Raw genomic sequence first — 16,007 nt, forward strand, 5'->3', positions numbered from 1 at the left:
ACGACATATGTACATCCACGCCAGTGTCATCTTGTTGAAAAAATATTTCATTACTTAGGTGTAAAATACTGTCTTCCAGAGTCTTCATTTATACCACACCGATTTAGCTGCTAGATCAATTAAAAATATTAAACTGAATTCAATTGAGAAAACTTACGTTTTTAAATATTTCGTTGTTTGCAGAAATACACCCGGAGGTTTGCCATTGCCTGCCGAGGGGCGACCGCTATTAGAAAAATGTTTTTCTTAGTTTTGGTGTTTCACCGAAATTCGAACCTACGTTCTCCTCTGTGAATTCCGCATGGTAGTCACGCACCAAATCATTCGGCTACGGCGGATTTACTTATTAAAGGAGCGTTGGAATTTTATAATTGCATGCCCTATATTTGCAGTTAAGCTCAGGTCCTGCGACCATCGTTACGTTGTTATGCAAACTGTATTACGGCAGTAGGCGAAGCTCCAGAGCTGACAAAATACTGCAACCAGAACGGCTACGGGATGTCTCCTTTTCAACATCTCATAGTGAGACATTTATCCTCTCAATTAGGGAACCTAACGTTATGCTCAGAAAGCAGCGCCTGCTGAGCTGCTATCGTAGGAACAACCCCTACAGGTACTTGCTGGGTACTGAGCCACCCCCTAGACACGTCAGAAGACATCTCTTCAACGACACTGACCAGATCCATAACTATTGCAAATGAAGATATTAAACTGCGTCATGAGTCCCGCGTTACTTTGCACAATTACATTTCATTCCTACCTATCCAGAATCAACCCTGACATACTCAAAATATTCCCGGGATATACCCTACATCAACCACCTATTCACGTACCCATTTCCCTCTAGGGCCAACCAGACGCAACAACTCGTTTCCTGGGTCTTTCGTTAGATGAGATTGACAATGACGTCCGATGACTTCACCGTACTCAGCAGGGTATCAATATCAATAACGGCAGCCTATGACAGTCGGTTCTACCTTACCGGAATCACCTGGATTTATATCCGGCCAAGACAAGTCAACTGTTCTCACTCCAGCAGCGTTTCTCAAGAATTTATGGAGAAATTGTATGCCGTCACAACAACAACAAGGACATCCAATGGCTGGCCTGCTGGCATCGAGCCATCCCAAAAATATAAAATGCAATTTTACACAATTTTGACAATTGATGGTTACTTACTAGGTATCTGAAATATTCAACAACTATTCCTTATTCAAGATTAATCTTTGACAATCACCGTCACAAGTATGTACTTCCCGATCAACAAAGATTTTCAATCATTTTTTTAAATATTACCAAACTTTACTGGGAGAGAAGTAAGAATTGATGCTCATATTGAATAATATCCATTATCTTCGTTACAATTTTTATGTAGGTATGTTTTGAAGTTCGCCATTTACAAAGTAGACAGTAATATTCCATTATATATTTATATGTAGATATGTATTGGAGGTTGAATTAGTTTTAAAGGTGACACACAGATGGCGCTATTTATCACTTTATCGCGTTGGCAATACTGAATATATATTCATGACAAAGCCTCATCCCTAGGCTTTGTTTATCAGTATCTGTCATAGATGACTAGATGTGAAACTCTTTTTCTCGTGAGAGCGCTGAAAAATGTGCGTTTTTTATAACATTTCCCAATATTGCCACACCGGTAGAAACATGAATTGGGTATTTTTGAACCAAAGATCTGGAATTTTTAGTTTCCACGCCACCATTGAGGTTAGTATTTAGTGTGCGGTTGCCCAATAGCCTTATATCACTCGTAAACACCTACATATACTAAAAATAAGCACAATCCGTATGAAATATGTACATAAATAAGCAAAAGATTTAAACATTTATATGTAAATGAAATTATTTAAAACTGAAATACAAAAGTAATTTAATAATAATAAAGTAATGTACGCGAAAACATAAGTTATAATTAAAAACATGACTTATTGCGATTTTTTAATATAACACAGAAATTGGGTAACAAAAAAAAAATTCTCAAACAACGAACAGAATAAGTTAAAGCAGATTACCTTTAATTTTTGTAAAATATCTCAAATACAAATTCAGTTCCCTTACCTACGCTTTTCAACCATAGAATATTTACGTATATACAAATTTACATAAACCAACACACAGTTTTCAATAAAATTACATTATGTACATAAGACTAATTAAAAGTAGAAGTCGAAAAGGATATAACGAGCTTTGGATTCTACAAACTCACTTAAATTCAAATTATTACATATCAATTGAATTAATTTGAAGACAAATAATTATAAACATTTCAACACGTCATTTCTCCATTAAGCAAAAACGAACTGTTTTCGTCTGTTATTTTTGGCGCGTTTCTTCTGGCAGTCTGCCATTTCGCCTATCAGCTGTTCAAAATCCCATAATGTGTGAGTGCTGCCAAGTTTTGAAACGTCCTCATGGGCGCGCTCTCTCTCAAAATGAATAAGTTTCACATCTAGTTATCTATGGTATCTGTCATTTCGCTGAAGTATAAACAACGCAGTGTTTTCGTGCTCCGAGTATGTCAACTTTCGTGCCGTCGAAACGCAATTTGCGGGAAGCTTTGCTTTTCTGCTTCAATTTGAAAAAAAATACAGCCCAAGCCCGTGAATTGCTGCAGGAGGCCTACCCAGACCATACTCCGTCGATTTCAACATGTGAGTACTGGTTTCGACGATTCAAAAGTGGTGATTTTCACACCGAAGACAAGGAGCGTCTTGGCCAGCCCAAAAAGTTCGAGGACGCGGAATTGGGGGAATTGGTAAACGAGGACTCGTGCCAAACCCAAGAAGAGCTTGCTGAATCATTGGGCGTTGATAAATCAACCGTTTGCAAGCGTCTAAAAGCTATGGGAATGATCCAAAAGCAAGGACATTGGGTCCCGTACGAGTTGAAGCTGCGCGACGTCGAACGGCGATTTTTTACGTGCGAATTGCTGATCGAGCGACAAAATCGAAAGGGTTTTTTGCATCGGGTGGTGACTGGCGGCGAAAAATGGATCCACTACGATAACCCAAAACGCAAAAAATCATGGGGTTTGCCCGGCCACGCATCAACGTCGACGGCCAAGCAGAATATTCACGGCAAGAAAATCATGCTCTGCATTTGGTGGGATCAGGTCGGCGTCGTATATTTTGAGCTGCTCCAACCGGGCGAAACAATCACGGGGGATCGTTACCGACTGCAATTGATGCGTTTAAGCCGGGCATTGAAAGAAAAACGGCCGGAAACGGTAAAAAGGCACGACAAGGTTATTTTGCAACATGACAACGCTTGGCCGTATGTTGCTCAACCTGTCAAAAAATACCTTGGAACGCTTGGCTGGGAAGTGTTACCCCACCCGCCGTATAGTCCAGACATAGCTCCCTCCGATTATCATTTGTTCCGGCATATGAGTCTCGATTTGGAGGACCAGCGGTTCTCCTCGTACGAGGCTACCAAAATATGGGTTGAGTCATGGATAGCCAAGCAGCGGCCAGAATTTTGGAGAAACGGCATCCGGAAATTGCCCGAAAGATGGGCGAAAGTTGTAGCTAGCGATGGCCAATACTTCGAATAAAATATTTTGTACCGTTTTTTCACAATAAAGCCCCAAATCTTCGAAAAAACCCTTTAAAACTAATTCAACCTCCATATATTTTACATACCTTTTTATTTTATTTAGTATTCTTTTAAGACAATATGAAGTTATTTCTTCCTTTGCCGCTCTTAACTTTGCTGCCCACTATATACCGTTGGCATGCAATAAAGTTGTTTATTTTTAATAGTTTTCACTTGTAAAATTGCAAAGTGCAAAAATGTCAAAATTCCTTTTTTCAGTTTGGCAAGTGCTGAAGGGGCGGTGCGTTGATAGTTAGAGAATGCGTCAAGAGTATGGAACAGAAGATGTAGTGTAAAATATATAGAAAGGTAAACAGGGTTATTTAAGTAGAGAGAGAATTGAAGCTGAAGAGTTAGTGAGTTTGGAAATTTTCGACTCCATCTTGAGCCAGACCATTGCTTTACTAATGGGTGTTGTATTTTTCTGGGCAACTTCGGTACTCTCGACTGTAACTTACATTTGTGTTGTTCCGTGTATTTGCTCTTCCATGTTAAACAAAAAAAACAAAAAACACCAACAAGATAAAATCGTCTTTTTAAAGCACCCAATTCTCTCAAAATTTGTCCTCGAAATATATTATTTATCTGTTAAAAATTTCAGTCGCCTATATGTTGACCATGCGTAAGTACGTTTCTCCATTTCCGACTATCAATACTCCAATGACTTGGTTTGATGAATTTACTTAAGTTCTAATTTCTCAATTCAATATTTTTTATTAAGTTAATTTTTTAAATAATTCATAGTTAAAGTGCTTTTTCCACGTACATTAGAAAAAGTTTATCATGTGTACTTTTACAATGTGCATAATTAAGTTTTAAACTGTTTTTATTATATACGTATGCATTTTTGTATTTTTTAATATTTTTTAAACCATTGCTCGCTCTTGAAATTTTCAATTAGCGTTAACATTGGTGTGAAATTTTATTGTTTGATTTTCAGATTCATGATGTTAAGGCAGAAATACAAATATAGTTTTGAAGAGCAAAGTGTATATTATATTAATTTTCTTAATATTCTAGGGTAAGTAGAAAATCAGTTTAGTTTATGGCCTTTAATAAAATTATAAGAATATCAAATACCAATTTAAACATATACATTTTTATACTAAATATGAAATCGTTAAATGAAAACTAACCAAAAATGAATAAGAAATAATACAAATTTAACATTTAAAACATGCAGATTTTAAAAGTTTCACACTTGTTGAAATTTTGCTAGTTTTAGAAATTTGTTTATTTGCTACAATTTATTATATCTTTATCTAATTCCATTTGCATTAAGAAAAAAATTATGACAATAACATTTCATACACGTTTTTTTAATAACATTCTTGTTATGAAAATTGCCACCTACCTCAGCGCTTATATTAATTATATATTCGCTACAAAGTACTTAACAAAAGCTAAAAAGATATTCAGTATTTTTTTTATTTGCTTAATTTTTTTTATTTATCATATTCATACAATAATATTGCAAGAGAAGATTGTGTTGCTTTCGATTTTGAACGCATGATGCGAAACTTTTCTACAGTTTTCTCTACTTGTTTCCACTTTTCTTATATAAAATTTCTCCTTTTAATACTCTCCAAATACAAAACGAAAATAAATTTAAAAGCCTGTAAATTTCTTTTCAGATTTGAATAATTACATAACAGAGCCACTTTTTGCGCTTTCACATTTAATTGCGTTTTCAGGGAAAAACTAGTTAACAAATGTGATTGCTTGAAATTATGATGATAAAAAATGTATCCTTTTATTTCCGAAATTGTTGAGTTAAAATAACGATAACTTGCGTTTTCAAAACGACTTATTAAGGAGATTATAACTATTTTGATGTTGGAGTTCTATTCAGGACGTGCAATTATTTGTTCATTTCCCAAAAAAGAAAAACATTCTTAAATGACATACAAAATATTTTCAGGTTTACTTTCTATCAGTTATATGTATTGATAATGCGTTTCATCGTTTTTATTTACTGTGCGAGGTTCGAAACAAATTATTGCAATTGATTGGTAATTCTCGACTTATTGCATGGCACAAAGTGAAAAGTTGAAAAGAAAAACCAAAACCAAAAATTGTAATTTTATGCCTGGTTCTACCAATCAATTTTAAAATTCAATAGACTATTACAATTTCAATACGAAACTCTGCTATTTTAAACTTTAGCAGTCCGATAAGTTTAAAATTGATTGGTGAAACTGGGTATCAGCTCTATACTAATAACAACAAAAGCAGATTTCCAGTTGCTTTCCGATACATTAGTTCCAGTTTCATTTCATTACCCCTAATTTGCCTTGTTTTATTTACATTCTATTTAATAACCATAGAGGAAACTCGGAAATCGGTTAAGTTCTTTTGAGACTTTTTTGACTATTTAAAATTTTTAAGGAGCAGTTGCGATCCTTTTGAGTTTTCGGGGTTTCGAGGTTCGGTTCAAAAGATTTTGCATGCATTTTTATTTATTCAGTTATTTTTTATAAAAACAACTGTATTTGACTAGCTTCAGTGTAAAACAAGAACATATGCAATTGCAGAGTAAATCGCAGTAAAGGTTTATATACAATCTTAAAATAAGTCCATGGTTTAAGTTAATATTTAAAACTGTTTTAGTATTCACGCCATCCGTTTAATTTTTGCAGTTAATTAATTATCAATATATTGCACGTTTGATGAAAGCCCTGTTACTTTTTATATCTGTGTTCAACTTATTAAACTCGTTACAAGACAATGATGATTTGATTTATATTAAATTATTAACGTTTACAATTTTATACTTTCGCATGAGCTATGTTCCTTTTACTGACTTATTAATTTTTGAATTTTGACAGCGTCTTCTGATGAGAGCTCAACAAGTCATTATGCTCAGCTTATTGGATTTTTCTCTTCGTATTTAATATTTTGTGAAATATGTAACGCATTCATTTGTTCTTTTGTGTTGGTACTGTTTTAAATTAAAGTTACACTCTATGTTATTATGTTCATCAAGCTTATCATAATATCTGTAGAAAGCATTTTTTTTTTTAAACACGATAATATTCTTCTAGAAACTTTAAAACGATTTTCAACAAAACAATATAAAAATACTTTTAAGAATAAAAAAAAAATGTATACAATTATTTCGAGATTGAAAAAATTAATTCGTAAAAACAGTTTAAAAATTGCAAAAAATTAATTGCATCTTTATAAAATATATTAAATTGTAGCATTAGTGTGGTCTTTAAACATCAACAACCATTTTTTTGTGAATATCTGTATTACCAACAACCGAGCAAAACTCATCAAACGAGATTTTCCCATCTTCGTCTTTATCGGCGAAGCAAATCGTCTTATCAACAATCTGTTGCAATTGTGTATCTTTCAGGTTATTGCCCACCATCATTTTCAACACCTGTAAAGTTGAATACTTAGTTAGTCAACCTACAAAGATGCTTATTAAAAATTGGTTTACCTGAAACAGTTCACCATTCGATATGTAACCATCGTTATCCATATCGTAAATGCGGAAGGCGAAGCGTAACTTTGACAGTTTGTCACCTTTCACACTAAACTGTGAGACACCCTGAATGAACTCTTTGAAATCGACTTCTCCATTACCATCCGCATCAAAGATGTCGATGACACGTTGCACCAATGGATTCTGTTGCAATTCTGGCAATGACATAAATTCATCAACACTCAATGCACCCGAATTATCCAAATCGAGTTTGCGAAAACGTTTGCCTAGCCGTCGTATCTCATCGGCATCAACTGGAATTTAGTAAAGTAGAAAATTACAAAAAATTTAAAGGTAGAAATAAAATAAAAAATTTTTTTCAGCGTAAAATATCTTGCATACTTACAGTTGGAGCACATCTCCATGGGCAAAGAAGTTTCATTACCCTAAAAATTAAAAAAAATATTTTATCTATATCCACATACACAATATTATCATTTTATTTTTCAAAATGTTCTATTAAAGAGGCATTTGAATTACCTACATACACTTGCCAGAAAAAGTATCCGTACACAAAGAAATGAAATCAACATATTAAGAAATTCATTGTAAAAAAGCTAAAACATTTTAAACATTTATGAGGAATGTTTAGTCAGTAACTTTTTTACAATTTCTATACATTTTTTCCTAAGTGTATCTTTAAAAATTAAATTGCTGTAACTACATTACTTTCGAGTTATTTTAAAGTTCTTGTATACTAACGAAATTAGTGTTGGCTAGAGAAAAAATATCCTGAAACTTAGAAATGAAGGCAAATCTTTCCGCGAAATCGGCCAAATCATAGAAAGAAGTCACTTTTCTGTGCAGTATGTCGTGCAAACATACAATACAACTGGTTCAATTTTGTCAAAGCCACGTTCTGGTCGACCTAGCAAGCTGACCGTGCGTGAAAAACGAACCATATTGCAATCAGTGAAAAATAATCCTCGAATTACGACTTCTGAAATATGAAAAACATTTCAAATTCCTTCGGCATGCATGTACACGACAATACTTACGTAAATTACTTAAAAAAGATGGGTATCGCGGACGTGTAGCACTTAGAAAACCATAGATATCCGAAATCAACAGAAAAAAATGCATGGATTTTTCAAACGAATACATTAACAAACTTCCAGAATTTTGGGAACGTGTTCTACTTTCAGATGAAAGCAAATATTGCATATTTGGCAGTAAAGGAAGAAGGCTAGTGTGGCGTAAGAGCGGTACTACGCTCTAAAAAGAAAATCTTGTATCAACTGTGAAGTATGGCGAGGAAGATGTGTATATCGGCGCAAGGAGTTCGGCATATAATGTTAAGCTCTGGTTGCTGTATAACACTAATCACCAGTTACACACCTCGCCCCAATACCAGCCCTCAATCCCCTTGAGCATTTGCGGGATTTACTGGAGCGCGGGATCCGCCAGCACTACATAGCCTCCAAGGAAATGCTTGAAAACGTAATAATTAATGAATGGAGCAAAATTACCAAAGATGATACTTCTAAAGGAGGACCTCAAGAGGAAAGGTTATCCCAGACACATTTTTTTTTGTTAAATATGAATACTTTAACCGTATACTGCAATGTATGAATACTTTTTCTGCTTCGTTGAAGTGAAGTTTTTTGTTTTTGTTTTGTGAAATTTAATTTTAAAAGTTGCACTTAGGAAAAAATGTATAGAAATTGTAGAAAAATTACTAACTAAACATTTCTCATAAAAGTTTAAAATGATTTAGTTTTTTTACAATGAATTTCTTAATATGTTGCTTGCATTTCTTTGTGTACGGATACTTATGTACAATCATCTAAGCTACTAAATTTTTTGAATTCTTGGTGCTATCATTGTGCTCACGATATTCTAGTCGACAGTAATGTGTACATAATCATGATAACTGAACAGGGCTCCAACTGTTTTTTTTAACTGTTTTAAAAATCCTCAGCTTTTGAGTTTTAAGTGTTATTATATTTTATTATTTCCCCATCGGAAAGGACAAAAGTTATGATGGAATTGAATTTAGAACTGAATAAAATTCTTGAAATTGGGGCAATTGTTTAACAAAAGCCAATAACCCCAAAAGTGTACACAAGTTTTCTTTTAGACGTACTCATATACATTTATGTACAAACACATGTGAATGAGTTTATGTTTGTACTTGCGCTCTGCAGGTGGCTGCTGTGGCTTTCTACTGCCCCACTGGCCTTGCGAGACCCTGGCACTACTGCCAGGGTAATAGCCCAAAGGCTTCATTGAGTAGCCACAAACAAGAATAGCATATCTGTGGTAAACTTTTTGAGGACCTATCTTTAAGCATACATACGTTGGACATTAATAAAGATTCTCTCATATATATGTATGTATATATATATATATTTAATATATGCATAAAAAAGTTAAATGCCATAGCCCGAATTATAAAAGAAAATAAAAATTTACCATATTTTTTGCTGGTAATTCTGTGCTATATAAAGAAAATCCCGAGATCTATATTTTCACTTTTTATACCCTGGGTTGTTGGCAATTTTCTACTTTTCACGTTCACTTCTCACTTATTTTGCTTTTGCTTCGGATTTATTGAAACTTTTTTATTACAACTGTAAAATTTTGACTGCGATTTTACTAAAACTTTTACAACAAATTTTGCCAGAAAAGTTCAGGAAGATGTACGGTTAATAATATTTTTTCAGTTTAATTTGCAAGACGGTCTAGACTTTATCCTTTCAATAAATTCAGATTTTGCTTTCGCATTTTTCGCTGCTACTTCGTTCGATATGAAGTTATACACACACATTAGTGATGCCAAATTTTAGATATTTCCCATTCGGGGGGAATGTAGCTTGTATTTAAAAAAATACAAACCAGAAAGGCTTTGCCCTAAAATAATGTATTTATAAGAACAACTTATATGAGCTAATTAAAAATGGGGGAGATATCAAAGGTCAATTTTGCCCATTTTAAAAATCAACATCTCGATATTAAATTGTTAAATTTTATAATAATTGTCAAATTTGACTGAATGCTGTGGCAATATTTCAAATATGGCCATTACTATGTTCTGTTATTGTCGTTTTGAAAATGTCGTATATAAGCCTGTACGTTGAGGTCGCCCTCCTGATTGTTAAAAAACATTATGTGATTTATACCAAGTGCAGGCAAACATCCCAAGTAATTGCAAATTTTCATTTACCTGGGATTTGTTGCTAGTTAGTGGCACAATTTGAGAATTTTCTCATTTTTTTACGACCGTCGTCGAGGTAAGAGTAAGCGGAAAAATGAGAAGTGCTAATAAAAATTTTTTAGAATAATTTATGATGTTTCAAAAATTAGCCATTATTATGGCAAATAGAAAGTGAATTATTAATGCACATGCAAGATCACTGAGAATTGTGCCCTGTTTCTTGCCTGCTTTAACAAGAAAAAAGACGCCGTGATTCTGGGTGAATCATTTTTTTGCAAAGAACAGAAATTCACAATTTGGAAAACTAAAATGATCAAAGATACTGTCAATGTGAGCCGATTGGCTTTCAGCTTGACAGCTGTTAAAAATATTTCATAACATGAATTGCCAACTTCATTCAATTTGCTGTTCCGATTGGCAATTTCTTTGATATTTTCTATTGAGAATAATCAAAAATTGAGTGTCGAGAGTCCCAGTAAAATCAAGTTCATAACTGGAAAAGTAAATAAAAAACCTTCGACTTAAATACCTCTTAATTTTTTGTGTGATTTTTTGAAAAATACAATTTTTATGAAAACATAGAAGGCAGGGTAATTATCTACTTCACGGCCCAGTAGTGCAATTCAATTCGTTTTAAAAGTGTGTTTTGTTAATAACTTTTGAACTAAGAAAAAAAAAAGTAATTTTGCTCACATCAATTGGTATCCCCCTTAACTTTTTTTGATAAATTTTTCCATGTACTCCATAATGTATATAATTACCTTGATCTCTGATTTTTACCTACAAATAGGGGATGTGTTCTTTTGTTTCTTCTTCATTCTTCGTTTTATTCTTTATTACATTCGAATTGTTCGCGTCTGGCAATTTGTCGACGAGAGACAACATCGATACTTATCGAGATTTTGAAAAATCGAAACAGTCGACTTAAACATCTCGGAACTACCCATCGCTAAGTGATTGCTAATTAATAAAAATATAATCAACAAAACTCATTATACAAACTTTGCATCGAATTCAACTACAACGCATAGCGAATTCCGAATCGTAGAATAAGTAGCTAGCTTAAAAACTGCCAGAAAAAATTTTGCTGTACCGGACATCTTGCTTTGTTCAGGTTTTCAAGTGGCACAATCGTTTTCTACACTTTATTATAACTCATAATGGAGGCTATATCAACGGGCGTCGGTGGTGGTGTTGCTGATTCTAATAAAACACTGGAGAGCAAAGTTACATCTGGGGCGGCAACAGCGCTTGCCGATATCGAAAAGCTTGGTTTTGAAATACATAGTTATTCCAGTTTTTCCACGAACTATTTGCCTGAGTAAGTGAAGCAACAACAATATTTGTGTTGTCTACTAAACCGTCCCAGGGGAAGGAAGAAAATTTGCATAATTCTGGCGCTCCCTATGCTCTATTTGTTTGCATGTTCTCTACCGCATATATTTGTTTCAATGTGTTTATGTTTGCTGTTTCGGTACAAATTTGATAAATACCGTAGCGCAGAACAGCAAGTGAACAACAATGTAAAGATAGCTAGGGACTTTATATGCAGGTGCTGAGGTGAATTGTTACCACTTTCTGCTTACAAATTTACGTACATACGTACTCGTCGCCAGCTGCGCAGTCGATGATAATAAATAATTTTAATTTTTTGTGCATTCGTTGTTTCGAATTAATTTAATATATTATACTTTTTATATGTTAGAAATATACTCGTAGATTGTCCCAGTGACCAATCGTCACGTTGGTCAGCACACACTAACAATCCGCCGCAATATCTCACTTTGAAACTAAAACGTCCTGCCATTGTGAAAAAGATCAAATTCGGGAAGTTTGAAAAATCACACGTGTGCAATATAAAAAAATTTAGAATTTTCGGAGGTCTCGATGAGGAGCGCATGGTTTTGCTTCTAGAAGCGTAAGTATATCTTGGCTACAGCGGAGTTGTGAAAGTTAAAGTAAATTTTTATTTGATTTTAGGGGTCTCAAAAATGATCACGTACCCGAAATTTTTAATTTGCGCTGGAAGACCGAAGACGGTTCGGAAGAACTACCTGTGTCGTATATAAAAATTGTACCATTACTTTCCTGGGGTCCCACATTCAACTTTAGCATTTGGTATATAGAATTGCATGGTCAGGACGATCCAATGTATACCAGTGCGAGCTTAAAGAAATACAATATGGTAAAGAATATATATTTTCCATAAAAATATTTATTTTACTTAAATTTTTCCTTGTTGCAGTTGCGTGAAAAAGAAATCGTTAAATTGTGCCTGAAACACTTCCGCCAGCAGGGCTATGATGCGGCATTTAAAGCTTTGCAGGAACAAACACAGGTACAGTTGGAGCATACGCTGATAAGCAAACTACATAAGTACCTTGTCGAAACTGGAGATTTCCATAAAGCTGAACAATTTATAAGTAAGTGTGTAAATCAGGGGCTTATGGATTCGTATCTAAAGCGCCAGGATTACAAGCATACTTGGCGTATTCAACACACGCAAAGCAGTACGCAGCCAGGTGAAAATAATTTTCATTAAATATGTTTGGAAATAATTGCAACTTGATTTTTTCTTAAGGCACCCGCGGAGGTCATCAATTAGTTGTAGATACTAAAAAACATTTAGTTTATCTGTATGGCGGTTGGGACGGCTTCCGCGACCTTAGTGATTTGTGGGTGTACGACATAACAAATAACAGTTGGACACTTCTTTTCGAGAATACTGAGCTTTTTAATGGACCTACCCCGCGTTCATGTCACAAAATGGTCTTCGACTCAGTTAGTGAAAATATTTTTATGCTGGGTCGCTATTTGGATAACTCCATACGCACCACTGATTACATAAAGGTAAGATTTTTGAAATGTCTAAAAAAAAATAAAGGTTCTATTTAAATGTATTTCATATACAGAGCGACTTCTTCCTTTATGACACACGGGCGCGAACTTGGCTCCAAATATGCGACGATACAAGCCAAGTAGGTGGACCACACCTGCTCTACGACCATCAAATGTGTATTGACAGCGATAAACGAACAATTTATGTTTTTGGTGGAAAAATACTCACACCTCGTAGTGTTTCGAATAGTACAACAACCGAAGCGGAGTACTCGGGTCTATTCTCTTATCACATTGCCACCAACACTTGGACACAGATACTTGTCGACTGTCACCATCCAAGTGCAGCACAAGCAGATGTGCTCTCGATAAAGTCACGCATTACTCATTGTATGGTGTTTCATACGGTAAAAACATGCATTATACCATCACAAATTTTTATTAATTGTTACTATTCCCACGCATAGAAAAATCGCAAACTATATATTTATGGAGGTCAGAGGGGCAAAGAAGATATCGAGGACTTTATCGCCTATGATGTAGATACGCAGGCCATATCTGTGCTGAATAATACTTGTGGTGGTGCCGCTGGCAGCCGCGCCTGTAAGCACCACAGTAGTAGCGATGCAGCAAACGAACCATCACCAGGCTACACGTTGCGCGCTACAATCGATTGCGATCGCGACGAAATTTATATCTTCTCAAGTTTGAGTAAACTGAAAGATCGCCGGGATATTCAACATATTGGTGCTTCGAACTCATTTTGGGTATATTCGCTGATGACCTGTAAGTGGTCCCGCATTTATACATGCCGTCACAATGTTGAAACTGGAAATGTAGCCATGAAGAACGACTTGCTTGAGCCATGTCCTCGCTACGCTCATCAACTGGTATACGACGATGCAGCAAAAGTAGGAAGCAATGTTTTTTATAAGATTTGTTGTAATTACACGTATAAATTTTGCAGTTGCATTATCTTTTTGGCGGGAATCCTGGCAAGTCGTCACTACCGCAAATGCGCTTGGACGATTTTTGGACACTTGACTTGGAAAAGTATTTTTTGTAATTGCATAAGTTGACTATAATAATATACATATATAATAACTAATTGTAGACCTAAAAGGAGTGAAATACTAATGCATTGCCGGTACCTTGTGCGTAAGCTGCACTACGAAGAAATGGCACGTGCCGAACCGTTGAAGGCAATGCAGTATTTGCGCAATCACGTCGCCGAAGTCATTGATCATTCAAACGTCGAGCAACTAAATAATGTAAATATATTTTGCCTTTTCAACTAATAAAAATATTTCACGGTGTCTATGTTTGCAGTTCCACAAGTTAGCATCCCTGCTATTTCGCACAGATGATAGTTGCAGCAGTGTAGCCGGGCGGTCCCCATTAACAACACCGCCACTAGGTAAAACACTGAAAATGGACAGCAACATACAGGTCGACAAGACAGCCATCGACACAAATACAGAATCGACTGAAAGCGTTCAAAAGAAACCAGAAGAAGGTATAAAACTTGAAAAACCAAATGATTTATAATTTCAGAGCAATTTGTAGGAAATGTATAATTTATTTTTCTAAAGGTATTTTAAACAAATCTGATTCACACAACGATGCCATCAATAACACAGCAGATCTGTCAATAGAATCTTGTGATAGCACAGCAACATCTTCTTCCGTTTCAGCATCTTCCGATTCGGCAGTCTCAACCAGTTGCTCGCTGTCGCAAAGTCGCCGGAATAGCAGTAAACGCGCATACGATGATCATCTGCTCGAATTGCGTAGACGGCGTACTTTTCTCTTCAATAAGATAGTCCAGCTAATGCCAGCCAATATGGTGCAGCCGGTAAAAAATCTTAGCGATTTTGTTGTAATGTAAACTATTATTCTATACAAATGTACCCCTTGGTTAAGTGAACTCACTTTTTATTACACTATTATTTTTGGAACTCTGAAAGATGAATTGAACTACTGAAGAGACAAATCGTATATACCTTTTTAATTAATGTGAAAGCTGCCCTGTTATTTAGTGATTGAAATTGCAACGCTAATTCGAAGTTCTCAGTTTTGCTCTTGCTCTCAACTTGAACAGATGAGCAGTACAGCAGATAGCGCAAAGCACGGCGGCAAGAAGAGGAAAAGTAGAAAGGAATATTGCTTATTTATTGTTTTTGGCGCAAAGCTAAGTTCAAATATAGGATTCAGATAAAACTAAAACGGAAATATGCCTTTCGTTAGTTTGCGTCTAATGTAAATAAGTAAATCGTTAACTGCCAGTACATTGCAGCTACTCAGACTACAGCAGTTGGTAAAAAAGAAAAGGAGCCCCATTTTTCGGCTATTGCTCTAAGCTACAAGAGGTAAAGAAATGTAGCTCGGAGCGGAGCGAAACTGGTGCTACCATGTTTGGCGAGGCCTGCTCTACTCATCTGTTCAAGTTGAGAGCAGTAACGAGAGCAGCGCAATATTTTCGTTAATTTTGCTGCTATGAAATAGTTGATGCAAACAAAGCTGTGAAGATTTAAAATCACTCGCAGGAGAACTAGGTTAAATTGCTTTGAAAGCTTTTGAAAAGCCCATAATGTCGATAACGAAATTTTTTCGTAGAGATGATTTAAGAATTAAACGTAGAAAGAAATATTTATTTAAAAACTTCCATATTTTGACTAGTTTGTATTTCCAGCATATAGGTTTTCAGATACGAATGCATAAATATTGTTTTTTATGAAATGTATGAGATAAGCGCGTTGTTCATATTTTCTCTGTCAACAATAAAATAGTACTGATTTTTTATTATACATTATACAAATTGAACTATTTTTTAAGCGAAAATAATACAATAAAATATTAACATAGATTTCTTACAATACACCATCTTTAATATATCTAAGCTAA

General features: G+C 34.9%; 2 protein-coding genes across 7 annotated transcripts; one reads left to right on the forward strand and one right to left on the reverse strand.

Annotated features, from left to right (window-relative positions):
- Positions 1-4,280: 4,280 nt before the first annotated feature.
- LOC128868447 (calcineurin subunit B type 1) lies at positions 4,281-11,447 on the reverse strand. Of its 4 annotated transcripts, none has more exons than XM_054110547.1 (4): positions 11,359-11,447; positions 7,455-7,494; positions 7,064-7,362; positions 4,281-7,003 (listed from the first exon to the last, which is right to left on the reverse strand). In XM_054110547.1, exons 2-4 carry the CDS (start codon positions 7,471-7,473, stop codon positions 6,833-6,835), a joined length of 489 nt encoding a protein of 162 aa, XP_053966522.1. In that variant the 5' UTR covers positions 7,474-7,494; positions 11,359-11,447; the 3' UTR covers positions 4,281-6,832. The 4 variants fall into 4 exon arrangements, with proteins under 4 accessions (XP_053966522.1, XP_053966521.1, XP_053966520.1 ...); XM_054110546.1 differs by lacking the exon at positions 11,359-11,447 and adding an exon at positions 11,027-11,116; XM_054110545.1 differs by lacking the exon at positions 11,359-11,447 and adding an exon at positions 9,524-9,880.
- On the forward strand, positions 11,426-15,981 carry LOC128868444 (muskelin). Of its 3 annotated transcripts, none has more exons than XM_054110537.1 (11): positions 11,426-11,586; positions 11,971-12,183; positions 12,246-12,450; positions 12,511-12,787; positions 12,847-13,115; positions 13,178-13,510; positions 13,571-14,014; positions 14,071-14,156; positions 14,218-14,374; positions 14,433-14,619; positions 14,696-15,981. In XM_054110537.1, exons 1-11 carry the CDS (start codon positions 11,426-11,428, stop codon positions 14,989-14,991), a joined length of 2,628 nt encoding a protein of 875 aa, XP_053966512.1. In that variant the 3' UTR covers positions 14,992-15,981. The 3 variants fall into 3 exon arrangements, with proteins under 3 accessions (XP_053966512.1, XP_053966513.1, XP_053966514.1); XM_054110538.1 differs by having other exon boundaries at positions 14,798-15,981; XM_054110539.1 differs by lacking the exon at positions 11,426-11,586 and adding an exon at positions 11,741-11,825.
- Positions 15,982-16,007: the final 26 nt, after the last annotated feature.

The sequence above is a fragment of the Anastrepha ludens genome, chromosome 6 (assembly GCF_028408465.1).
Source record: "Anastrepha ludens isolate Willacy chromosome 6, idAnaLude1.1, whole genome shotgun sequence".
NCBI lineage: Eukaryota > Metazoa > Arthropoda > Insecta > Diptera > Tephritidae > Anastrepha > Anastrepha ludens.

Bases quoted from the DNA above. Each gene is read 5' to 3' on its own strand.
- LOC128868447 (XM_054110544.1), bottom strand. From the start codon at position 8,894: ATGATTGTACATAAGTATCCGTACACAAAGAAATGCAAGCAACATATT. The intron at 7,495-8,834 runs GTAAAAAAACTA...TTTAATTTTTAG, and splicing joins AACATATTAAGAAATTCATT to GGTAATGAAACTTCTTTGCC. The intron at 7,363-7,454 runs GTAAGTATGCAA...ACTAAATTCCAG, and splicing joins CATGGAGATGTGCTCCAACT to TTGATGCCGATGAGATACGA.
- LOC128868444 (XM_054110537.1), top strand. From the start codon at position 11,426: ATGGAGGCTATATCAACGGGCGTCGGTGGTGGTGTTGCTGATTCTAAT. The intron at 11,587-11,970 runs GTAAGTGAAGCA...TTTATATGTTAG, and splicing joins TCCACGAACTATTTGCCTGA to AAATATACTCGTAGATTGTC. The intron at 12,184-12,245 runs GTAAGTATATCT...ATTTGATTTTAG, and splicing joins ATGGTTTTGCTTCTAGAAGC to GGGTCTCAAAAATGATCACG.